Source organism: Cherax quadricarinatus, chromosome 49, assembly GCF_038502225.1.
Source record: "Cherax quadricarinatus isolate ZL_2023a chromosome 49, ASM3850222v1, whole genome shotgun sequence".
Taxonomy (NCBI): domain Eukaryota; kingdom Metazoa; phylum Arthropoda; class Malacostraca; order Decapoda; family Parastacidae; genus Cherax; species Cherax quadricarinatus.
Window position 1 is genome coordinate 20,442,449 of NC_091340.1, and position 26,047 is coordinate 20,468,495.

At 40.7% G+C, this 26,047-nt stretch overlaps 1 protein-coding gene across 2 annotated transcripts in view; it reads right to left on the reverse strand.

Moving 5' to 3' along the window:
- Positions 1-26,047, reverse strand: part of LOC128697027 (actin-binding protein IPP) — a 228,889-nt gene that overhangs the window by 21,044 nt on the left and 181,798 nt on the right. For both annotated transcript variants that reach the window (XM_070095245.1, XM_070095246.1), the window contains 2 exons: positions 3,385-3,625; positions 3,024-3,152 (listed from right to left, as the gene is read on the reverse strand). In XM_070095245.1, the coding sequence (XP_069951346.1) occupies positions 3,024-3,152; positions 3,385-3,625 (370 nt within the window). The remainder of the gene's footprint in view (positions 1-3,023; positions 3,153-3,384; positions 3,626-26,047) is intronic.

The following is a 26,047-nucleotide window of genomic DNA, read 5'->3' on the forward strand; positions in this document are numbered from 1 at the left end:
GTGAGTATTACAAAGACAGGTCATATGGTTGCATTCAGTTAGGTAGTGATTCTGTTAGGTAGTGTATTTAAAAAAATAATAAAGTTAGATTCGGTTTTAGGTTTAACATTTATGTGATATAATTGTGAGAAACATTTAAGATATACAATTTATAAGGTTCAGTTATTCAGTATTTATTTGGTTTTGGGTGAGTAAGTGATCTTTGAGAAGAGACTTGAATTTATAAACAGGTTGTGTTTCTTTTATATTTACAGGTAATGAATTCCAGATTTTAGGGCCTTTTATGTGCATTTTATGTGCATTTTTGGAACCAAGCTCGGTCGTAAGTCAGATGGTACCTGTATATAATGGGGGACTACACAGGTATGAGGACCTTCCTGCAGGAGGTTCAGTGAGAGAGAGAGAGTTGGTAGGAAAGTCAGTAAACAAAACGATGGACTATGTAACAACAAAATGCAAGGAGGCAGAGGAAAGGTTTGTTCCCAAGGGTAACAGAAAAAATGGGAAAACCAGAAAGAACCCTTGGTTTACCCAAAGGTGTAGAGAGGCAAAATCTAAGCACTAGAGAATGGAAAAAGTACAGAAGGTAAAGGACCCAGGAAAATAGAGAGATTAGTCGATGAGCTAGAAATGAGTATGCACAAATATGAAGGGAGGCCCAGCAGCAGTACGAAAACGATATGGAATCGAAAGTTAAGTCTGACCTGAAACTGCTTTATACCCACATCAGGAGGAACCAGGTAGTCAGGCTAAGGAAAGAAGGTGGGGAGCTCACAAGAAACAACCAAGAAGTATGTGAGGAGCTCAACATGAGATTTAAGAAAGGAGACAGAAATGAGGCACTAAACTACAGGCTAGTGTCATTGATGTGTATAGTATGCAAAGTCATGGAGAAGATTATCAGGAGGAGAGTGGTTGAGCAAACAGAGGGGAACAAGATTATAAACGACAGCCAGCACAGATTCATGGAGGGCAAATCCTGTGTCACAAACCTACTGGAGTTTTAAGACAAGGTAACTGAAGTAAGACATGAGAGGGAGGGGTGAGTTGATTGCATTTTCTTGGACTGCAAGAAGGCCTACAACACAGTTCCTCACAAGAGATTAGTGCAGAAGCTAGAGGATCAGGCACATATAACAGGAAGGGCACTGCAATGGATCAGAGAATACCTGACAGGGAGGCAACAGCAAGTCATGGTACATGATAAGGTATCACAGTGGGCACCTGTGGTGAGTGGGGTCCCACAGGGGTCAGTCCTGGGACCAGTGCTATTTTTGGTATACTATGTGAATGACATGATGAAAGGGATAGACTCAGAAGTGTCCCTGTTTGCAAATGATGTGAAGTTAATGAGGAGAATTGAATAAGATGCAGATCAGACAGGACTACAAAGAGACCTGGACAGGCTGGACGCATGGTCCAGCAACTGGATCCTAGAATTTAACCCCTCCAAATGCAAAGTTATAAAGAATGGGGAAAGACAAAGAAGACTGCAGACAGAGTACAGGCTAGGTGGCCAAAGACTGCAAACCTTACTCAAGGAGAAAGATCTAGGGATGAGTATAATACCAAGCATGTCTCCAGAAGCATGCATTAACCAGATAACTGCTGCAGCATATGGGGGCCAGGCAAAACTGAAAATAGCATTCCGATACCTCAGTAAGGGATCGTTCAAGACTCTGTACACTGTGTACGTCAGGCCCATACCGGAGTACGCAGCACCTGTCTGGAACCTACACATGGTCAAGCACATCAAGAAATTAGAGAAAGTGCAAATGTTTGCAACAAGGCTGGTTCCAGAGCTAAGGAGAACGTCCCACGAAGAAAGGTTAAGGGAAATCGGCCTGACGACACTGGAGGACAGGAGGGTCAGGGGAGACATGATAATGACATACAAAATACTGTGTGGAATAGATAAGGTAGACAGAGACAGGATGTTTCAGAGATGGGCCACAGAAACAAGGGGTCACAATTGGAAATTGAAGACTCAGATGAGTCAAAGGGATGTTTACCTGGAGTTTACCTGGAGAGAGTTCCGGGGGTCAACGCCCCCGCGGCCCTGTCTGTGACCAGGCCTCCTTAGGTCAGTGTCCCAGGATGCGACCCACACCAGTCGACTAACACCCAGGTACCCATTTTACTGATGGGGAACATAGACAACAGGTGGAAAGAAACACGTGCAATGTTTCTACTCTGGCTGGGAATCGAACCCAGGCCCTCACCGTGTGAAGTGAGAGCGTTAACCACCAGGCCACCAGAGCCATGTTAGGAAGTATTTCTTCAGACACAGTTGTTAGGAAGTGGAACAGTCTGGCAAGTGATGTAATGGAGGCAGGAACCATACATAGTTTTAAGACGAGGTATGATAAAGCTCATGGAGCAGGGACTGGGAGGATCCGGTAGCGGTCAGTGAAGAGGCGGGGCCAGGAGCTGAGTCTCAACCCCTGCAACCACAAATAGGTGAGTACAAATAGGCGAGTACTCTCCCACCAACACTCTCCCATCAACACTCTCCCACCAACACTCTCCCATCAACACTCTCCCATCAACACTTTCCCACCAACACTTTCCCATCAACACTGTTCCACCAACATTTTCCTACCAACACTTTTCCACCAACACTTTCCAGCCAACACTTTTCCACCAACACTGTCCCACCAACACTCTCCCATCAACACTCCCATCAACACCCTCCCAACAACACTCCCACCAACACTTTCCTACCAATACTTTTCCATCAACACTCTCCCATCAACACTCTCCCATCAACACTCTCCCATCAACATTCTCCCATCAACACTCTCCCATCAACACCCTCCCAACAACTCCCTCCCAACAACACTCCCACCAACACTTTCCCATCAACACTCAACCACTAACATACACACACACTCATCAACACTTTCCCACCAACACTTACAGACCTCCTGCCTGGCCTTGGCTAACCTCACATTACCTGAGCTCTATAGAAGTCATTAATTTCACATTACCTGAGCTCTATAAAGTCATAAATTTCACATTACCTGAGCTCTATAGAAGTCATTAACTTCGCTGGTCTGGTCTCCACCGATGACATAGAGAAGAGAGTTAGTGGCAGCCACGGCAGGACTCGCTCTGCCCACTGACATTGCTGGGCACTCAAACCATTTGTCCTAGTGCAAAGTACAAGTGTTTAGTAGTAGTGTAAGTGCATCTTGGTAGTACAAGTGTTTACTAGTACAAGTGTTTAGTAGAACAAGAACTGACCTGGTTGAACTTTACTATCTTGTAGCAGTATATAACAAGAACTGACCTGGTTGAACTTTACTATCTTGTAGCAGTATATAACAAGAACTGACCTGGTTGAACTTTACTATCTTGTAGCAGTATATAACAAGAACTGACCTGTTCAAAGGAGTATCGTTCCACAGAGGTGAGAACATTATGTCTGTTAGTGCCACCAACCACATACAAGAAGCCATCAAGTACAGCTACTCCCATCTGGCTCCGTGGTGTCAACATGGGTGCCAGGTTCTGCCACTCTCCCGTCACTGGGTTATAACAGAGAAGGTCGTGCAGGTGACGCTGGCTGTGTGTACACCCACCAACAATGTAGATCAATCCTTGATGTTCTACCACACCCATGCTGAAGAACAAAAATTAACCTGTAGTTCTTATATAATTGAACATCAATGATGATCTAACATGTGTGAAATACAGGTGCTCCTTGACTTATAATGGTGTTAAGTTCCAATAATGGTGTTAAGTTCCAATAATGGTGTTAAGTTCCAATAATGGTGTTAAGTTCCAATAATGGTGTTAAGTTCCAATAATGGTGTTAAGTTCCAATAATGGTGTTAAGTTCCAATAAACCCATCACAAGTCGAACATGATATGCTAACTAAATAAATAACTGTCACTGAATAAATAAACAAATATAATTACAGCAACTAAATACCAGTATTGAAAAGTAAATAGAGAATAAATGAATACAAGTTACAGACTTGTCACCTTCATGCTGGGTAATTATCTTAAGTTTCATCTCCAAAGTAACTGCTTTTGCACCATTGTAAAGTTGAACCATCATAAGTCGAACCATCATAAGTCGAACCATCATAAGTCAAGGAGCACCTTTATAACAACATACTCACTGATCATTAACACTCAAGTAAGCAAAACATTAATACTTGCATGAATGTTACTTCTGGTATGATGACTCACCTGAATGTTACTTTCAGCATGACTCATGTGAATGTTACTTTCGGTATGTTGACTCACGTGAATGTTACTTCTGATATGTTGACTCACCTGAATGTTACTTCTGGGATATTGACTCACCTGAATGTTACTTCTGGTATACTGACTCACCTGAATGTTACTTCTGGTACACTGACTCACCTGAATGTTACTTCTGGTATACTGACTCACCTGAATGTTACTTCTGGTACACTGACTCACCTGAATGTTACTTCTGGTACACTGACTCACCTGAATGTTACTTCTGGTATACTGACTCACCTGAATGTTACTTCTGGTATATTGACTCACCTGAATGTTACTTCTGGTACACTGACTCACCTGAATGTTACTTCTGGTATACTGACTCACCTGAATGTTACTTCTGGTATATTGACTCACCTGAATGTTACTTCTGGTACACTGACTCACCTGAATGTTACTTCTGGTATACTGACTCACCTGAATGTTACTTCTGGTATATTGACTCACCTGAATGTTACTTCTGGTATACTGACTCACCTGAATGTTACTTCTGGTATATTGACTCACCTGAATGTTACTTCTGGTATACTGACTCACCTGAATGTTTCTTTCAGTATGCTGACTAACATTAACCCTTTCAGATCCCTGATCTGAAAATTGTCCACAGGATCCAAGAACTTTCAAAAAAAACTTTTGTTATTTTTCCTTATGAAATGGTAAGAGAATCTTTTCCTAAAGGTAATAAAATAAAAAGTATGAAATTTGATGGAAAATTTACGAAATTACGCTCTCACAAATTTTGCTGCATCAGCAATATTTACGCATTGGTGATTTTGCCCACCCTGACTCCCATTTTAGGTCAATTACATTATTCCAGTTGACCATATTTTTAGTTATTGTGCTAGTATTAATTCTATTCTATTGACTGAGCACAAGAAATCACCCAATCAATTATTTAAACTCAATAAAGTGATCAGAAATTGGTTATTTGGCCAATTTCACACAAAGTTCAAAATATTCCAGTTTTAAAATAGGGTCCAGAATAAACAGTGCAGGGAATCCTGGCACTAAAATAACATTTCTTCTGTTTATTAGTTATGTTTCCAGGCTTTACAAATGAATTCCATTTTGATTTTTTATTTACACCAAAAAATAGAAGATTTAATGTTATGCAATATTGTAATAATTGTATAAATAATATCAGCACATTTGTGAATGTGCATTAGACCCACCAGCTGACATGTATTGGACATGTGACGTCATTTGTTTACTCTTGAACATCGGCAAAAATCGAACATTTCCACTACTTTGAGCTCAGTTTCAAGCTATTTTCAGCATTAAAATCAATCAAAATCATCTCTATTTCTGTAATATATCTTCCATTCTATCAAATGAGACCAAGAAAACTGCAAAGTACAGTGGACCCCCGCATACCGATGGCATCACATAGCGATTAATCCGCATACCGCTTGCTTTAATCGCAAAAATTTTGCCTCACATACCGCTTAAAAACCCGCTCACCGATTTTCGTCTGAGACGCGTCCAATGTGCGGCCTGAGCCACGCTCACATATTCCGCCGGTGGCATTGTTTACCAGCCAGCCTCCGCGGTAACATCCAAGCATACAATCGGAATATTTCGTATTATTACAGTGTTTTCGGTGCTTTTTCTGGAAAATAAATGACCATGGGCCCCAAGAAATCTTCTAGTGCCAACCCTACAGCAATAAGGGTGAGAATTACAATAGAGATGAAGAAAAAGATCATTGATAAGTATGAAAGTGGAGTGCGTGTCTCCGAGCTGGCCAGGTTGTATAATAAACCCCAATCAACCATCGCTACTATTGGTGGTACAGCTGCTGCTGCTGCTGCTGCTGCACTGTCAGCTGGTGCTGCTGCTGCACTGTCAGCTGCTGCTGCTGCTGTAGCATCGTCTGCTGCTGCTGTAACATCGTCTGTTGCTGCTGTAGCGTCGTCTGTTGCTGCTGTACCACCGTCAGCTGCTGCTGCTGCTGTAGCATCGTCTGCTGCTGCTGTAACATCGTCTGTTGCTGCTGTAGCGTCGTCTGTTGCTGCTGTACCACCGTCAGCTGCTGCTGCTGCTGTAGCATCGTCTGCTGCTGCTGTAACATCGTCTGTTGCTGCTGTAGCATCGTCTGTTGCTGCTGTACCACCGTCAGCTGCTGCTGCGGCTGTAGCATCGTCTGCTGCTGCTGTAGCATCGTCTGCTGCTGCTGTAGCATCGTCTGCTGCTGCTGTAGCATCGTCTGTTGCTGCTGTACCACTGTCAGCTGCTGCTGCTGCTGTAGCACCGTTGTTGGTGTGGCTTATTGAGAATACCAAGAATTAACCCCAGAGGATTTGCCACCCAGGATAACCCAAAAAAGTCAGTGTCATCGAAGACTGTCTAACTTATTTCCATTGCGGTCCTTAATCTTGTCTCCCAGGATGCAACCCACACAAGTCGACTAACACCCAGGTGAACAGGGAAAAATGCCTGGAACTAGTGCTCATATTGGTGAATTTAAAGCCAGCAAAGGTTGGTTTGAGAGATTTAAGAATCGTAGTGGCATACACAGTGTGATAAGGCCTGTTCTGGAAGAAAATGCCAAACAGGACCTACAGTACTCAGGAGGAAAAGGCACTCCCAGGACACAGTGTCTCATCAGTCATTGCTGCATCTTCAATAAAGGTAAGTGTCATTTATTCTTCATTTAGTAGACTAGTACATGCACAATATATACTGTGCATGTACTACTCTACTATTGTGCATGTATCTTTCTCTTTGTGTGTGGGAAAATGTATATTTCATGTGGTAAAAAAAATTTTTTCATACTTTTGGGTGTCTTGCACGGATTAATTTGATTTCCATTATTTCTTATGGGGAAAATTCATTCACATACCGATTATTTCGCATAACAATTACCCCTCTTGCACGGATTAAAATCGTTATGCGGGGGTCCACTGTAGTTGTTTTAATCCAAAAACACAGTCATGGGTTTTTTTTCTCATTATGCACTGTGTGCTGTAGGATTTGTTTTATATGGTGCACCCTTACGTCGTACAGTGGAACCCTGACTTACGAGTGTCCCAATGTACGAGTTTTGTGAGATTTTTTGCTCTGAGTTACGAGCCAACATTTGAGTTATGAACCAGCTCCCCCTGCTTCCCCATCAATGCAAAACCTGGACACCTCATTGTTTATCGATGATTTCATGTTTTAATTCCATGGAAATCATCCTCCTTTTCTTCTCAGGATTGTCCTTTGCACTTACTTTCTTAGGACCCATGCTTAGAAAAACGAAATTTGGCCAAATGACTGTCAAAAACATAAGCAAAGCACGAGAGAACTGCTCCCACAGCGGGGTAAACAGTGCACTGAGTTGACGGCGTTCATTAAAATAATAATAATAATAATAATAATTTATTATTATTATATTAATTTAGGTAACTAGAGCACAGATCCAATTCCTTTGGTCAAGAGCCCCTCACCAGCATGAAGGTTCCTTGACACTGGTGAGGGGCTCTTGATCTAGGGAATTGGATCTGTGCTCCAGTTACCTAAATTGTTATTAATAATAATAATACGTACAGTGGAACCTCGGCTTACAAAATTAATCCATTCCATGACCTCGTTCGTATCCTAATTTGTTCATATGGCGAGTCAATTTTCCTCATGTAATCGAAATGCAATTAATTCATTCCAGCCTCTCAGTAGGTACGACAAAATAATGCTAATATCAACTCTACGGCTTAGTTATCTATCACAATTCATCTAATATGACATAAACAATATTAATAACATAGAAACATAATATATACTCTAGAATGAATAAAATAGGCCATAATATGGCAAGTGATGGCGACACCGGCAGCGGCTAAAGCATCTGCCGTTTACTCTCCCACTCGAGTATCTTCCCAGTCCATAACCCCACACCTAGTTATGATTAGTGGTGAGGTTGCCGTAAATGTAACCACAGGTGTGGTCAAGACAGATGTATATATGGGTGAAGACATGATCACTGTGGCCAGTGATGGTGGTGGTGGCGGCATCCACAGTGGTGGTCATGGTGGTGGCAGCCAGCTGCCCCACTCTATGCTGCTGCCTTCTTCACTTCTCTAGCTTTTTTCATAGTTTCTAATTGCTTCCTGAGCTTCTTGCTGATTGTACACAAATGCTGTCTCTTTAGGCAAGGCATTATGTAAAAAATTTTTACAATATAAGACAAAATTACACATCCCAAGGGTCTGCTGTGGTCACTCAGAGCGGCACACCTCATCTTCCTTTTGACACTTGGCTGGCACTGAGATAGCCATGGTCGCAGCAGCTGCACCTACAGCCACCCAGAGGGTTACCAATTTCCATTTAGAAGGATTTGGCACAAAAATATGAAAAAAAAAAAAATTACGAGAAATGTCTAAAAATGACATTTTTTTCTTTTTTATTATCACACTGGCCGATTCCCACCAAAGCAGGGTGGCCCGAAAAAGAAAAACTTTCACCATCATTCACTCCATCACTGTCTTGCCAGAAGGGTGCTTTACACTACAGTTTTTAAACTGCAACATTAACACCCCTCCTCCAGAGTGCAGGCACTGTACTTCCCATCTCCAGGACTCAAGTCCGGCCTGGCGGTTTCCCTGAACCCCTTCCTAAATGTTACTTTGCTCACACTCCAACAGCACGTCAAATATTAAAAACCATTTGTCTCCATTCACTCCTATCAAACACGCTCACGCATGCCTGCTGGAAGTCCAAGCCCCTCGCACACAAAACCTCCTTCACCCCCTCCCTCCAACCTTTCCTAGGCCGACCCCTACCCCGCCTTCCTTCCACTACAGACTGATACACTCTTCAAGTCATTCTGTTTCGCTCCATTCTCTCTACATGTCCGAACCACCTCAACAACCCTTCCTCAGCCCTCTGGACAACAGTTTTGGTAATCCCGCACCTCCTCCTAAGTTCCAAACTACGAATTCTCTGCATTATATTCACACCACACATTGCCCTCAGACATGACATCTCCACTGCCTCCAGCCTTCTCCTCGCTGCAACATTCATCACCCATGCTTCACACCCATATAAGAGCGTTGGTAAAACTATACTCTCATACATTCCCCTCTTTGCCTCCAAGGACAAAGTTCTTTGTCTCCACAGACTCCTAAGTGCACCACTCACCCTTTTCCCCTCATCAATTCTATGATTCACCTCATCTTTCATAGACCCATCCGCTGACACGTCCACTCCCAAATATCTGAATACATTCACCACCTCCATACTCTCTCCCTCCAATCTGATATCCAATCATTCATCACCTAATCTTTTTGTTATCCTCATAACCTTACTCTTTCCTGTATTCGCTTTCAATTTTCTTCTCTTGCACACCCTACCAAATTCATCCACCAATCTCTGCAACTTCTCTTCAGAATCTCCCAAGAGCACAGTGTCATCAGCAAAGAGCAACTGTGACAACTCCCACTTTGTGTGTGATTCTTTATCTTTTAACTCCACGCCTCTTGCCAAGACCCTCGCATTTACTTCTCTTACAACCCCATCTATAAATATATTAAACAACCACGGTGACATCACACATCCTTGTCTAAGGCCTACTTTTACTGGGAAATAATTTCCCTCTTTCCTACATACTCTAACTTGAGCCTCACTATCCTCGTAAAAACTCTTTACTGCTTTCAGTAACCTACCTCTTACACCATACACCTGCAACATCTGCCACATTGCCCCCCTATCCACCCTGTCATATGCCTTTTCCAAATCCATAAATGCCACAAAGACCTCTTTAGCCTTATCTAAATACTGTTCACTTATATGTTTCACTGTAAACACCTGGTCCACACACCCCCTACCTTTCCTAAAGCCTCCTTATTCATCTGCTATCCTATTCTCCGTCTTACTCTTAATTCTTTCAATAATAACTCTACAATACACTTTACCAGGTATACTCAACAGACTTATCCCCCTATAATTTTTGCACTCTCTTTTGTCCCCTTTGCCTTTATACAAAGGAACTATGCATGCTCTCTGCCAATCCCTAGGTACCTTACCCTCTTCCATACATTTATTAAATAATTGCACCAACCACTCCAAAACTATATCCCCACCTGCTTTTAACATTTCTATCTTTATCCCATCAATCCCGGCTGCCTTACCCCCTTTCATTTTACCTACTGCCTCACGAACTTCCCCCACACTCACATCTGGCTCTTCCTCACTCCTACAAGATGTTATTCCTCCTTGCCCTATACACGAAATCACAGCTTCCCTATCTTCATCAACATTTAACAATTCCTCAAAATATTCCCTCCAACTTCCCAATACCTCTAACTCTCCATTTAATAACTCTCCTCTCCTATTTTTAACTGACAAATCCATTTGTTCTCTAGGCTTTCTTAACTTGTTAATCTCACTCCAAAACTTTTTCTTATTTTCAACAAAATTTGTTTTGATAACATCTCACCCACTCTCATTTGCTCTCTTTTTACATTGCTTCACCACTCTCTTAACCTCTCTCTTTTTCTCCATATACTCTTCCCTCCTTGCATCACTTCTACTTTGTAAAAACTTCTCATATGCTAACTTTTTCTCCCTTACTACTCTCTTTACATTATCATTCCACCAGTCGCTCCTCTTCCCTCCCACACCCACTTTCCTGTAACCACAAACTTCTGCTGAACACTCTAACACTACATTTTTAAACCTACCCCATACCTCTTCGACCCCATTGCCTATGCTCTCATTAGCCCATCTATCCTCCAATAGCTGTTTATATCTTACCCTAACTGCCTCCTCTTTTAGTTTATAAACCTTCACCTCTCTCTTCCCTGATGCTTCTATTCTCCTTGTATCCCATCTACCTTTTACTCTCAGTGTAGCTACAACTAGAAAGTGATCTGATATATCTGTGGCCCCTCTATAAACATGTACATCCTGAAGTCTACTCATCAGTCTTTTATCTACCAATACATAATCCAACAAACTACTGTCATTTCGCCCTACATCATATCTTGTATACTTATTTATCCTCTTTTTCTTAAAATATGTATTACCTATAACTAAACTCCTTTCTATACAAAGTTCAATCAAAGGGCTCCCATTATCATTTACACCTGGCACCCCAAACTTACCTACCACACCCTCTCTAAAAGTTTCTACTACTTTAGCATTCAGGTCCCCTACCACAATTACTCTCTCACTTGGTTCAAAGGCTCCTATACATTCACTTAACATCTCCCAAAATCTCTCTCTCTCCTCTGCATTCTCCTCTTCTCCAGGTGCATACACGCTTATTATGACCCACTTCTCACATCCAACCTTTACTTTAATCCACATAATTATTGAATTTACACATTCATATTCTCTTTTCTCCTTCCATAACTGATCATTCAACATTACTGCTACCCCTTCCTTTGCTCTAACTCTCTCAGATTCTCCAGATTTAATCCCATTTATTTCCCCCCACCAAAACTCCCCTACCCCCTTCAGCTTTGTTTCGCTTAGGGCCAGGACATCCAACTTCTTTTCATTCATAACATCAGCAATCATCTGTTTCTTGTCATCCGCACTACATCCACACACATTCAAGCATCCCAGTTTTATAAAGTTTTTCTTCTTCTCTTTATTAGTAAATGTCTACAGGAGAAGGGGTTACTAGCCCATTGCTCCCGGCATTTTAGTCGCCTCATACGACACGCATGGCTTACGGAGGAAAGATTCTTTTCCACTTCCCCATGGACAATAGAAGAAATAAAGAAGAACAAGAGCTATTTAGAAAAAGGAGAAAAACCTAGATGTATGTATATATATATGCATGTGCGTGTCTGTGAAGTGTGACCAAAGTGTAAGTAGGAGTAGCAAGATATCCCTGTTATCTAGCGTGTTTATGAGACAGAAAAAGAAACCAGCAATCCTACCATCAAGCAAAAAAGTTACAGGTTTCTGTTTCACAGTCATCTGGCAGGACAGTAGTACTTCCCTGGGTAGTTGCTGTCTACCAACCTACTACCTAATTATTATTACTATTATTATTATTATTATTATTATTATTACTACCTAATTATTATTGCTATTATTTATTATTTTATTATTTTTTATTATCACACTGGCCGATTCCCACCAAAGCAGGGTGGCCCGAAAAAGAAAAACTTTCACCATCATTCACTCCATCACTGTCTTGCCAGAAGGGTGCTTTACACTACAGTTTTTAAACTGCAACATTAACACCCCTCCTTCAGAGTGCAGGCACTGTACTTCCCATCTCCAGGACTCTAGTCCGGCCTGCCGGTTTCCCTGAATCCCTTCATAAATGTTACTTTGCTCACACTCCAACAGCACGTCAAGTATTAAAAACCATTTGTCTCCATTCACTCCTATCAAACACGCTCACGCATGCCTGCTGGAATTCCAAGCCCCTCGCACACAAAACCTCCTTTACCCCCTCCCTCCAACCTTTCCTAGGCCGACCCCTACCCCGCCTTCCTTCCACTACAGACTCATACACTCTTGATGTCATTCTATTTCGCTCCATTCTCTCCACATGTCCGAACCACCTCAACAACCCTTCCTCAGCCCTGTGGACAACAGTTTTGGTAATCCCGCACCTCCTCCTAAGTTCCAAACTACGAACTCTCTGCATTATATTCACACCACACATTGCCCTCAGACATGACATCTCCACTGCCTCCAGCCTTCTCCTTGCTGCAACATTCATCACCCATGCTTCACACCCATATAAGAGCGTTGGTAAAACTATACTCTCATACATTCCCCTCTTTGCCTCCAAGGACAAAGTTCTTTGTCTCCACAGACTCCTAAGTGCACCACTCACTCTTTTTCCCTCATCAATTCTATGATTCACCTCATCTTTCATGGACCCATCTGCTGACACGTCCACTCCCAAATATCTGAATACGTTCACCTCCTCCATACTCTCTCCCTCCAATCTGATATTCAATCTTTCATCACCTAATCTTTTTGTTATCCTCATAACCTTACTCTTTCCTGTATTCACCTTTAATTTTCTTCTTTTGCACACCCTACCAAATTCATCCACCAATCTCTGCAACTTCTCTTCAGAATCTCCCAAGAGCACAGTGTCATCAGCAAAGAGCAACTGTGACAACTCCCACTTTGTGTGTGATTCTTTATCTTTTAACTCCACGCCTCTTGCCAAGACCCTCGCATTTACTTCTCTTACAACCCCATCTATAAATATATTAAACAACCACGGTGACATCACACATCCTTGTCTAAGGCCTACTTTTACTGGGAAAAAATTTCCCTCTTTCCTACATACTCTAACTTGAGCCTCACTATCCTTGTAAAAACTCTTCACTGCTTTCAGTAACCTACCTCCTACACCATACACTTGCAACATCTGCCACATTGCCCCCCTATCCACCCTGTCATATGCCTTTTCCAAATCCATAAATGCCACAAAGACCTCTTTAGCCTTATCTAAATACTGTTCACTTATATGTTTCACTGTAAACACCTGGTCCACACACCCCCTACCTTTCCTAAAGCCTCCTTGTTCATCTGCTATCCTATTTTCCATCTTACTCTTAATTCTTTCAATTATAACTCTACCATACACTTTACCAGGTATACTCAACAGACTTATCCCCCTATAATTTTTGCACACTCTTTTATCCCCTTTGCCTTTATACAAAGGAACTATGCATGCTCTCTGCCAATCCCTAGGTACCTTACCCTCTTCCATACATTTATTAAATAATTGCACCAACCACTCCAAAACTATATCCCCACCTGCTTTTAACATTTCTATCTTTATCCCATCAATCCCGGCTGCCTTACCCCCTTTCATTTTACCTACTGCCTCACGAACTTCCCCCACACTCACAACTGGCTCTTCCTCACTCCTACAAGATGTTATTCCTCCTTGCCCTATACACGAAATCACAGCTTCCCTATCTTCATCAACATTTAACAATTCCTCAAAATACTCCCTCCATCTTCCCAATACCTCTAACTCTCCATTTAATAACTCTCCTCTCCTATTTTTAACTGACAAATCCATTTGTTCTCTAGGCTTTCTTAACTTGTTAATCTCACTCCAAAACTTTTTCTTATTTTCAACAAAATTTGTTGATAACATCTCACCCACTCTCTCATTTGCTCTCTTTTTACATTGCTTCACCACTCTCTTAACCATCTCTCTTTTTCTCCATATACTCTTCCCTCCTTGCATCACTTCTACTTTGTAAAAACTTTTCATATGCTAACTTTTTCTCCCTTACTACTCTCTTTACATCATCATTCCACCAATCGCTCCTCTTCCCTCCTGCACCCACTTTCCTGTAACCACAAACTTCTGCTGAACACTCTAACACTACATTTTTAAACCTACCCCATACCTCTTCGACCCCATTGCCTATGCTCTCATTAGCCCATCTATCCTCCAATAGCTGTTTATATCTTACCCTAACTGCCTCCTCTTTTAGTTTATAAACCTTCACCTCTCTCTTCCCTGATGCTTCTATTCTCCTTGTATCCCATCTACCTTTTACTCTCAGTGTAGCTACAACTAGAAAGTGATCTGATGTATCTGTGGCCCCTCTATAAACATGTACATCCTGAAGTCTAGTCAACAGTCTTTTATCTACCAATACATAATCCAACAAACTACTGTCATTTCGCCCTACATCATATCTTGTATACTTATTTATCCTCTTTTTCTTAAAATATGTATTACCTATAACTAAACCCCTTTCTATACAAAGTTCAATCAAAGGGCTCCCATTATCATTTACACCTGGCACCCCAAACTTACCTACCACACCCTCTCTAAAAGTTTCTCCTACTTTAGCATTCAGGTCCCCTACCACAATTACTCTCTCACTTGGTTCAAAGGCTCCTGTACATTCACTTAACATCTCCCAAAATCTCTCTCTCTCCTCTGCATTCCTCTCTTCTCCAGGTGCATACATGCTTATTATGACCCACTTCTCGCATCCAACCTTTACTTTAATCCACATAATTCTTGAATTTACACATTCATATTCTCTTTTCTCCTTCCATAACTGATCATTTAACATTACTGCTATTATTATTATTATTATTATTATTATTATTATTATTATTATTATTATTATTATTGTTTTAGGGAACTGGAGCAATACATATGCATTATTATTATTATTATTATTATTATTATTATTATTATTATTAACCCCTTGACTGCTGCAATCTCAAATCCTGAGGTGTCTCCTGATGTCGTAAAATTTCCAAAAAAAAACAAAAATTCTTATGAAATGATAGAGAATCTTTTCCCGATTGTAATGACACCAAAAGAATGAAATTTGATGGAAAATTGATGGAATTACACTCACACGAAGATAGCGAGCTCAGCGATAGTTACGTATCTGCTATTTCGCCCACTTTGAGCCCTATTTTCGGCTAATTCCATTGTTCCAGTCGACCAAACTCATAGCCATTTCTTTAGAACTCCATTTTTTCTATCGATTTAGTACAAGAAACTGCCCATTTACTGATATCAACTACCCAATAACGTGGTCAGAAATTTGCAATTTGGCCAATTTAATGAAAATTAAAAAATATGACAATTTCAAAATAGGGTCCAGAATGAACAATACAGACATTCCTGGCTCTAAAATAACATTTTCTTTGTTCATCAGTCACATCTCCAGGCCCCTCTGATGTTACTCTTGCTTTCTATTTTGAATTTTTATTCAAACAAAAAATAGAAGATTTACTGTTATGCAGATTACTGCAACATTGTAATAATTGTATAAATAATGTCAACCCATTCATGACTGAATATCAGAATGGCTACTTGGACATTTATTGGAAAATGACATCATTTGTTTACTTTTGAACATCGGCAAAAATCAAACATTTCCCCTACTTTGAGCTCCATTTCAAGGTTCTTTTCATAGTAAAACCAATCAAAATCTATAATATGTTTTCCATTCTATCAAATGAGACCGAGAAAACTAGAATACAACCATAAATACTAAACAAAAATCGACCACAAAGTTGGCATTTTAATTAAAAAAAAAAAAAGTTTTTTTTTTCTCATTATGCACTGCGTGCTGCAGGATTTTTTTTATATGGTGCACACTGACCACAGAGACCCATTCTCTCACATGTGGGCCTACCAGGTTTCTCCTGCTTGATTTGAAGCCGCTAGAATTTATGAGTATATATACATCAAACACAGTGGCTCATAAGACATATACAGTAGGGCCCCACTTATACGGTGGGTTAGGTTCCAGGCTGTCGCCGGAAAGCAGACATCGCCGGAAGGCAGAACGCCATTTTTTTCCATGTATAAATGCATATAAATGCCAGACAACAAGTTTACACTAAATTATATTAAGTTAGTAATAGAACTAGGCATTAAAAACACACAAAGTAAAATACAGTCACAGTAAATTCATCTTAAAGTATTTGTAATCTTAATGTAGGGAGAGAGGCGAGTAGTACTTATTTGTAGGAGTCAGGAGCAGGTAGCCCAGGTGTAGGTAGCACTGGCTCCCCATCTCATACTTAATATACGATATTTAAAACATCCCAGAGAGGTAAAATACACATACAGTACACTCATTATTTACCTTAAAATATGTGTAGTCTTAATATAGGAAGAGAGGTGAGTAGTATTTATTTGCAGGAAGTCAGTGTATGTAGCCGGTAGGTGTAGCCCGCCTGGGCTACACCTACCGGCTACCTACACTGTGGCCCAGAGCCATATTATTAACATCGACATACCTTGTTCACGGAATTTAACCATTTCTAACAATTACCTTTAGATGCCATCATAAACGAAGGGAGAAGTAATGAATAATTCATGCCGAAAATTGTAAATAAAAGCAAAGTGGGGAAGTGGCTGGGCCAAACGCAGATTCATACACGTTTTCTCTGATGGCTGAGCAGAGAAAACGTAATGTTGTCCCTCCACCCGGCTACCACACAGCTCTACAAGTACATATTATTATCAGAGCACATATAAAATATGCAATAAATGCCAGACACCAAGTTTACACTAACTTATATTAAGTTAGCAATATTATTATTATTATAATCAAGGGGGGAAGCGCTAAACCCGTAGGATTATACAGCGCCTGGGGGAGGGGATGTGGAAGGCATTCAGGCTTAATTCGGGGAACTGAAGCACAGATCCAATTCCCTAAATCAAGAACCCCTCACCAACATCAAAGTTAGCAATAGAAATAGGCATTAAAAACACAATAAAAGGTAAGATACACACAGAGTACACTTATTACTTACCTTAAAATATTAATACAGTGGACCCCCGCATAACGATGGCATCACATAGCGATTTTTCCGCATACCGATTACTTTTATCGCAAAATTTTTGCCGCGCATACCGATTAAAAACCCGCTTACCGATTTTCGTCCGAGACGCGTCCAATGTGCCCTCAGCCAGCCTCACATGTGCCGGCCGTCCCATTGTTTACCAGCCAGCCTCCGCGGTAACATCCAAGCATACACTCGGAATATTTCGTATTATTACAGTGTTTTCGGTGCTGTTTCTGGAAAATAAGTGACCATGGGCCCCAAGAAAGCTTCTAGTGCCAACCCTGTGGTAAAAAGGGTGAGAATTAGTATGGAAATTAAGAAAGATTTTGAAGGGTTTGGGGCTAACCCTGAGAAGCCTATGCCAGTTGTGGAATCCATTGTGCCTACTTCAAAGATTAAGGAAATGTGTGCACAGTGGGTTGAACTGCAAACCTTTATAGATGAAAATCACCCTGACACAGCTGTTGCAAGCCGTGCTGGTGACTATTTCAATGACAATGTTGTGGCCCATTTTAGACAAATCGTAAAGGAACGGGAGGTACAGAGCTCTATGGACAGATTTGTTGTGCGACAGAGGTCCAGTGACTCTCAAGCTGGTCCTAGTGGCCTTAAAAGAAGAAGGGAAGTAACCCCGGAAAAGGACTTGCTACCTCAAGTCATAATGGAAGGGGATTCCCCTTCTAAACAGTAAGAAGATAATGCTCTCCCCTCCTCCCATCCCATCAATCATCACCAGATCTTCAATAAAAGTAAGTGTCATGTAATTGTGCATGCCTTTTTCAGTTTGTGTGTATTAAAATTAACATTTCATGTGGTAAAAAAAAAATTTTTTCATACTTTTGGGCGTCTTGCACGGATTAATTTTATTTCCATTATTTCTTATGGGGAAAATTCATTCGCATAACGATTATTTCGCATAACGATGAGCCCTCTTGCACGGATTAAAATCGTTAACCGGGGGTCCACTGTATTAATGTGTGAGAGGTGAGTGGCAGGGTGTTTATTGAATAAAATCAGAATGGCACACCATCATCCTCTAACTTGGCACTTAAAGCAAGAGGCTTACGACAACTCTTTTTATCACAGCTAACCTTAGACGCCATCATCAATGAGAGCCAACTAGTTAACAAAAGAGTAAACGAGAGAGAGAATGAGATACAGAGTTGAGACAATGTAAGAACACAAACTGAACAGGTAGTGGGCGATCACTTGGTCAGGTGAAATAAATGTGTATTAATATGTGTCTACTTTTAGTTCATTCGCGTACGTTTGTAAGAGTTTGTAAAACATTTACCTCAATATTTTTTTATTATAATAATAATTATAATAATAATAATAATAATTATGCTCTGAGCACCTCTGCAAAAACAGTGATTATGTGTGAGTGAGGTGAAAGTGTTGAATGATGATGAAAGCATTTTCTTTTTGGGGATTTTCTTTCTTTTTGGGTCACCCTGCCTCGGTGGGAGACGGCCGACTTGTTGAAAAAAAAATAAAAAAAAAATAATTACCTCACAATACAAATACTCTTACATTGTGTACAAGTTGTACAAGTTAGTTCAGAATAAACAAACAGTAACACACCACTTTTAGAGTGAATGAAAATAATAATAATAATAATAATAATAATAATAATAATAATAATATTAACAATAATAATAATTAATATATTATTATTATTATAATAAAAATCACTAAACCCACAAGGGCCGTGAATTGCTATATATTGAGTAAAGGCATACAAAAAGAATATTTTTCTACAGTTACCCCCCAGTGTTTGACTAGAGAAAATGTAATTCTTCCGACACTACCTACACAGCTGCTTTGTAAGCAACTCTCATATTTACATCAATTTTTATTCTGTGAGTGTATGTTTTTATTATTATTATTATTATTTTTTTTTTTTATTATTATCACACTGGCCGATTCCCACCAAGGCAGGGTGGCCCAAAAAAGAAAAACTTTCACCATCATTCACTCCATCACTGTCTTGCCAGAAGGGTGCTTTACACTACAGTTTTTAAACTGCAACATTAACACCCCTCCTTCAGAGTGCAGGCACTGTACTTCCCATCTCCAGGACTCAAGTCCAGCCTGCCGGTTTCCCTGAACCCCTTCATAAATGTTACTTTGCTCACACTCCAACAGCAGGTCAAGTATTAAAAACCATTCGTCTCCATTCACTCCTATCAAACACGCTCACGCACGCCTGCTGGAAGTCCAAGCCCCTCGCACACAAAACCTCCTTTACCCCCTCCCTCCAACCTTTCCTAGGCCGACCCCTACCCCGCCATCCTTCCACTATAGACTGATACACTCTTGAAGTCATTCTGTCTCGCTCCATTCTCTCTACATGTCCGAACCACCTCAACAACCCTTCCTCAGCCCTCTGGACAACAGTTTTGGTAATCCCGCACCTCCTCCTAACTTCCAAACTACGAATTCTCTGCATTATATTCACACCACACATTGCCCTCAGACATGACATCTCCACTGCCTCCAGCCTTCTCCTCGCTGCAACATTCATCACCCATGCTTCACACCCATATAAGAGCGTTGGTAAAACTATACTCTCATACATTCCCCTCTTTGCCTCCAAGGACAAAGTTCTTTGTCTCCACAGACTCCTAAGTGCACCACTCACCCTTTTCCCCTCATCAATTCTATGATTCACCTCATCCTTCATAGACCCATCCGCTGACACGTCCACTCCCAAATATCTGAATACATTCACCTCCTCCATACTCTCTCTCTCCAATCTGATATCCAGTCTTTCATCACCTAATCCTTTTGTTATCCTCATAACCTTACTCTTTCCTGTATTCACTTTCAATTTTCTTCTTTTGCACACCCTACCAAATTCATCCACCAATCTCTGCAACTTCTCTTCAGAATCTCCCAAGAGCACAGTGTCATCAGCAAAGAGCAACTGTGACAACTCCCACTTTATGTGTGATTCTTTATCTTTTAACTCCACACCTCTTGTCAAGACCCTCGCATTTACTTCTCTCACAACCCCATCTATAAATATATTAAACAACCACGGTGACATCACACATCCTTGTCTAAGGCCTACTTTTACTGGGAAATAATTTCCCTCTTTCCTACATACTCTAACTTGAGCCTCACTATCCTCGTAAAAACTCTTCACTGCTTTCAGTAACCTACCTCCTACACCATACACCTGCAACATCTGCCACATTGCCCCCCTATCCACCCTGTCATATGCCTTTTCCAAATCCATAAATGCCACAAAGACCTCTTTAGCCTTATCTAAATACTGTTCACTTATATGTTTCACTGTAAACACCTGATCCACACACCCCCTACCTTTCCTAAAGCCTCCTTGTTCATCTGCTATCCTATTCTGTCTTGCTCTTAATTCTTTCAATAATAACTCTACCATACACTTTACCAGGTATACTCAACAGACTTATCCCCCTATAATTTTTGCACTCTCTTTTATCCCCTTTGCCTTTATACAAAGGAACTATGCATGCTCTCTGCCAATCCCTAGGTACCTTACCCTCTTCCATACATTTATTAAATAATTGCACCAACCACTCCAAAACTATATCCCCACCTGCTTTTAACATTTCTATCTTTATCCCATCAATCCCGGCTGCCTTACCCCCTTTCATTTTACCTACTGCCTCACGAACTTCCCCCACACTCACAACTGGCTCTTCCTCACTCCTACAAGATGTTATTCCTCCTTGCCCTATACACGAAATCAGAGCCTCCCCATCTTCATCAACATTTAACAATTCCTCAAAATATTCCCTCCATCTTCCCAATACCTCCAACTCTTCATTTAATAACTACCCTCTCCTATTTTTAACTGACAAATCCATTTGTTCTCTAGGCTTCCTTAATTTGTTAATCTCACTCCAAAACTTTTTCTAATTTTCAACAAAATTTGTTGATAACATCTCACCCACTCTCACATTTGCTCTCTTTTTACATTGCTTCACCACTCTCTTAACCTCTCTCTTTTTCTCCATATACTCTTCCCTCCTTGCATCACTTCTACTTTGTAAAAACTTCTCATATGCTAACTTTTTCTTCCATACTACTCTCTTTACATCATCATTCCACCAATCGCTCCTCTTCCCTCCCGCACCCACTTTCCTGTAACCACAAACTTCTGCTGAACACTCTAACACTACATTTTTAAACCTACCCCATACCTCTTCGACCCCATTGCCTATGCTCTCATTAGCCCATCTATCCTCCAAAAGCTCTTTATATCTTTCCCTAACTGCCTCCTCTTTTAGTTTGTAAACATTCATCTCTCTCTTCCCTGATGCTTCTATTCTCCTTGTATCCCATCTACCTTTTACTCTCAGTGTAGCTACAACTAAAAAGTGATCTGATATATCTGTGGCCCCTCTATAAACATGTACATCCTGAAGTCTACTCAACAGTCTTTTATCTACCAATACATAATCCAACAAACTACTGTCATTTCGCCCTACATCATATCTTGTAAACTTATCCTCTTTTTCTTAAAATATGTATTACCTATAACTAAACCCCTTTCTATACAAAGTTCAATCAAAGGGCTCCCATTATCATTTTGAGTGTATGTATCATGTTTATATGCTATGTAATGGGTTTCATATATAATTTTGAGGAAAATATCATAGATGGATTAATGAAAATGCCTATATTGATGTAAAATAAGACATTTAGTGTGCCCAAAAGTGATTATTATTACGTAGTATTGGGGCGTCATGAGTAGAGAGAGACTTAGCGATTTTAATGTGTACCTTCACACCAGCACAGTGTGTAAGTATATTTAGGTACAGGTACACATAAGTATAATTATCAGAGTACGTATAAAATAGTAGGTAGTAGGTTGGTAGACAGCAACCACCCAGGGAAGTACTACCATCCTGCCAGATGACTGTGAAACAGAAACCTGTAACTGTTTTGCATGATGGTAGGATTGCTGGTTTCTTTTTTCTGTCTTATAAACACGCTAGATAACAGGGATATCTTGCTACTCCTACTTACACTTTGGTCACATTTCACAGACACGCACATGCATATTTATATACATACATCTAGGTTTTTCTCCTTTTTCTAAATAGCTCTTGTTCCTCTTTATTTCTTCTATTGTCCATGGGGAAGTGGAAAAGAAGCTTTCCTCCGTAAGCCAAGCGTGTCGTATGAGGCGACTAAAATGCCAGGAGCAATGGGCTAGTAACCACTTCTCCTGTAGACATTTACTAAAAAAGAGAAGAAGAAAAACTTTATAAAACTGGGATGCTTAAATGTGCGTGGATGTAGTGCGGATGACAAGAAACAGATGATTGCTGATGTTATGAATGAAAAGAAGTTGGATGTCCTGGCCCTAAGCGAAACAAAGCTGAAGGGGGTAGGGGAGTTTCGGTGGGGGGAAATAAATGGGATTAAATCTGGAGTATATGAGAGAGTTAGAGCAAAGGAAGGGGTAGCAGTAATGTTGAATGATCAGTTATGGAAGGAGAAAAGAGAATATGAATGTGTAAATTCAAGAATTATGTGGATTAAAGTAAAGATTGGATGCGAGAAGTGGGTCATAATAAGCGTGTATGCACCTGGAGAAGAGAGGAATGCAGAGGAGAGAGAGAGATTTTGGGAGATGTTAAGTGAATGTATAGGAGCCTTTGAACCAAGTGAGAGAGTAATTGTGGAAGGGGATCTGAATGCTAAAGTAGGAGAAACTTTTAGAGTGGGTGTGGTAGGTAAGTTTGGGGTGCCAGGTGTAAATGATAATGGGAGCCCTTTGATTGAACTTTGTATAGAAAGGGGTTTAGTTATAGGTAATACATATTTTAAGAAAAAGAGGATAAATAAGTATACAAGATATGATGTAGGGCGAAATGACAGTAGTTTGTTGGATTATGTATCGGTAGATAAAAGACTGTTGAGTAGACTTCAGGATGTACATGTTTATAGAGGGGCCACAGATATATCAGATCACTTTCTAGTTGTAGCTACACTGAGAGTAAAAGGTAGATGGGATACAAGGAGAATAGAAGCATCAGGGAAAAGAGAGGTGAAGGTTTATAAACTAAAAGAGGAGGCAGTTAGGGTAAGATATAAACAGCTATTGGAGGATAGATGGGCTAATGAGAGCATAGGTAATGGGGACGAAGAGGTATGGGGTAGGTTTAAAAATGTAGTGTTAGAGTGTTCAGCAGAAGATTGTGGTTACAGGAAAGTGGGTGCGGGAGGGAAGAGGTGCGATTGGTGGAATGATGATGTGAAGAGAGTAGTAAGAGAGAAAAAGTTAGCATATGAGAAGTTTTTACAAAGTAGAAGTGATGAAAGGAGGGAAGAGTATATGGAGAAAAAGAGAGAGGTTAAGAGAGTGGTGAAGCAAAGTAAAAAGAGAGCAAATGAGAGAGTGGGTGAGATGTTATCAACAAATTTTGTTGAAAATAAGAAAAAGTTTTGGAGTGAGATTAACAAGTTAAGAAAGCCTAGAGAACAAATGGATTTGTCAGTTAAAAATAGGAGAGGAGAGTTATTAAATGGAGAGTTAGAGGTATTGGGAAGATGGAGGGAATATTTTGAGGAATTGTTAAATGTTGTTGAAGATAGGGAAGCTGTGATTTCGTGTATAGGACAAGGAGGAACAACATCTTGTAGGAGTGAGGAAGAGCCAGTTGTGAGTGTGGGGGAAGTTCGTGAGGCAGTAGGTAAAATGAAAGGGGGTAAGGCAGCTGGGATTGATGGGATAAAGATAGAAATGTTAAAAGCAGGTGGGGATATAGTTTTGGAGTGGTTGGTGCAATTATTTAATAAATGTATGGAAGAGGGTAAGGTACCTAGGGATTGGCAGAGAGCATGCATAGTTCCTTTGTATAAAGGCAAAGGGGATAAAAGAGAGTGCAAAAATTATAGGGGGATAAGTCTGTTGAGTATACCTGGCAAAGTGTATGGTAGAGTTATTATTGAAAGAATTAAGAGTAAGACGGAGAATAGGATAGCAGATGAACAAGGAGGCTTTAGGAAAGGTAGGGGGTGTGTGGACCAGGTGTTTACAGTGAAACATACAGTGGACCCCCGCATAACGATTACCTCCGAATGCGACCAATTATGTAAGTGTATTTATGTAAGTGCGTTTGTACGTGTATGTTTGGGGGTCTGAAATGGACTAATCTACTTCACAATATTTCTTATGGGAACAAATTCGGTCAGTACTGGCACCTGAACATACTTCTGGAGTGAAAAAATATCGTTAACCGGGGGTCCACTGTATAAGTGAACAGTATTTAGATAAGGCTAAAGAGGTCTTTGTGGCATTTATGGATTTGGAAAAGGCATATGACAGGGTGGATAGGGGGGCAATGTGGCAGATGTTGCAGGTGTATGGTGTAGGAGGTATGTTACTGAAAGCAGTGAAGAGTTTTTACGAGGATAGTGAGGCTCAAGTTAGAGTATGTAGGAAAGAGGGAAATTATTTCCCAGTAAAAGTAGGCCTTAAACAAGGATGTGTGATGCCACCGTGGTTGTTTAATATATTTATAGATGGGGTTGTAAGAGAAGTAAATGGGAGGGTCTTGGCAAGAGGCGTGGAGTTAAAAGTTAAAGAATCACACATAAAGTGGGAGTTGTCACAGTTGCTCTTTGCTGATGACACTGTGCTCTTGGGAGATTCTGAAGAGAAGTTGCAGAGATTGGTGGATGAATTTGGTAGGGTGTGCAAAAGAAGAAAATTGAAAGTGAATACAGGAAAGAGTAAGGTTATGAGGATAACAAAAAGATTAGGTGATGAAAGATTGTATATCAGATTGGAGGGAGAGAGTATGGAGGAGGTGAATGTATTCAGATATTTGGGAGTGGACGTGTCAGCGGATGGGTCTATGAAAGATGAGGTGAATCATAGAATTGATGAGGGGAAAAGGGTGAGTGGTGCACTTAGGAGTCTGTGGAGACAAAGAACTTTTTCCTTGGAGGCAAAGAGGGGAATGTATGAGAGTATAGTTTTACCAACGCTCTTATATGGGTGTGAAGCATGGGTGATGAATGTTGCAGCGAGGAGAAGGCTGGAGGCAGTGGAGATGTCATGTCTGAGAGCAATGTGTGGTGTGAATATAATGCAGAGAATTCATAGTTTGGAAGTTAGGAAGAGGTGCGGGATTACCAAAACTGTTGTCCAGAGGGCTGAGGAAGGGTTGTTGAGGTGGTTCGGACATGTGGAGAGAATGGAGCGAAACAGAATAACTTCAAGAGTGTATCAGTCTGTACTGGAAGGAAGGCAGGGTAGGGGTCGGCCTAGGAAAGGTTGGAGGGAGGGGGTAAAGGAGGTTTTGTGTGCGAGGGGCTTGGACTTCCAGCAGGCATGCGTGAGCGTGTTTGATAGGAGTGAATGGAGACAAATGGTTTTTAATACTTGACGTGCTGTTGGAGTGTGAGCAAAGTAACATTTATGAAGGGATTCAGGGAAACCGGCAGGCCGGACTTGAGTCCTGGAGATGGGAAGTACAGTGCCTGCACTCTGAAGGAGGGGTGTTAATGTTGCAGTTTAAAAACT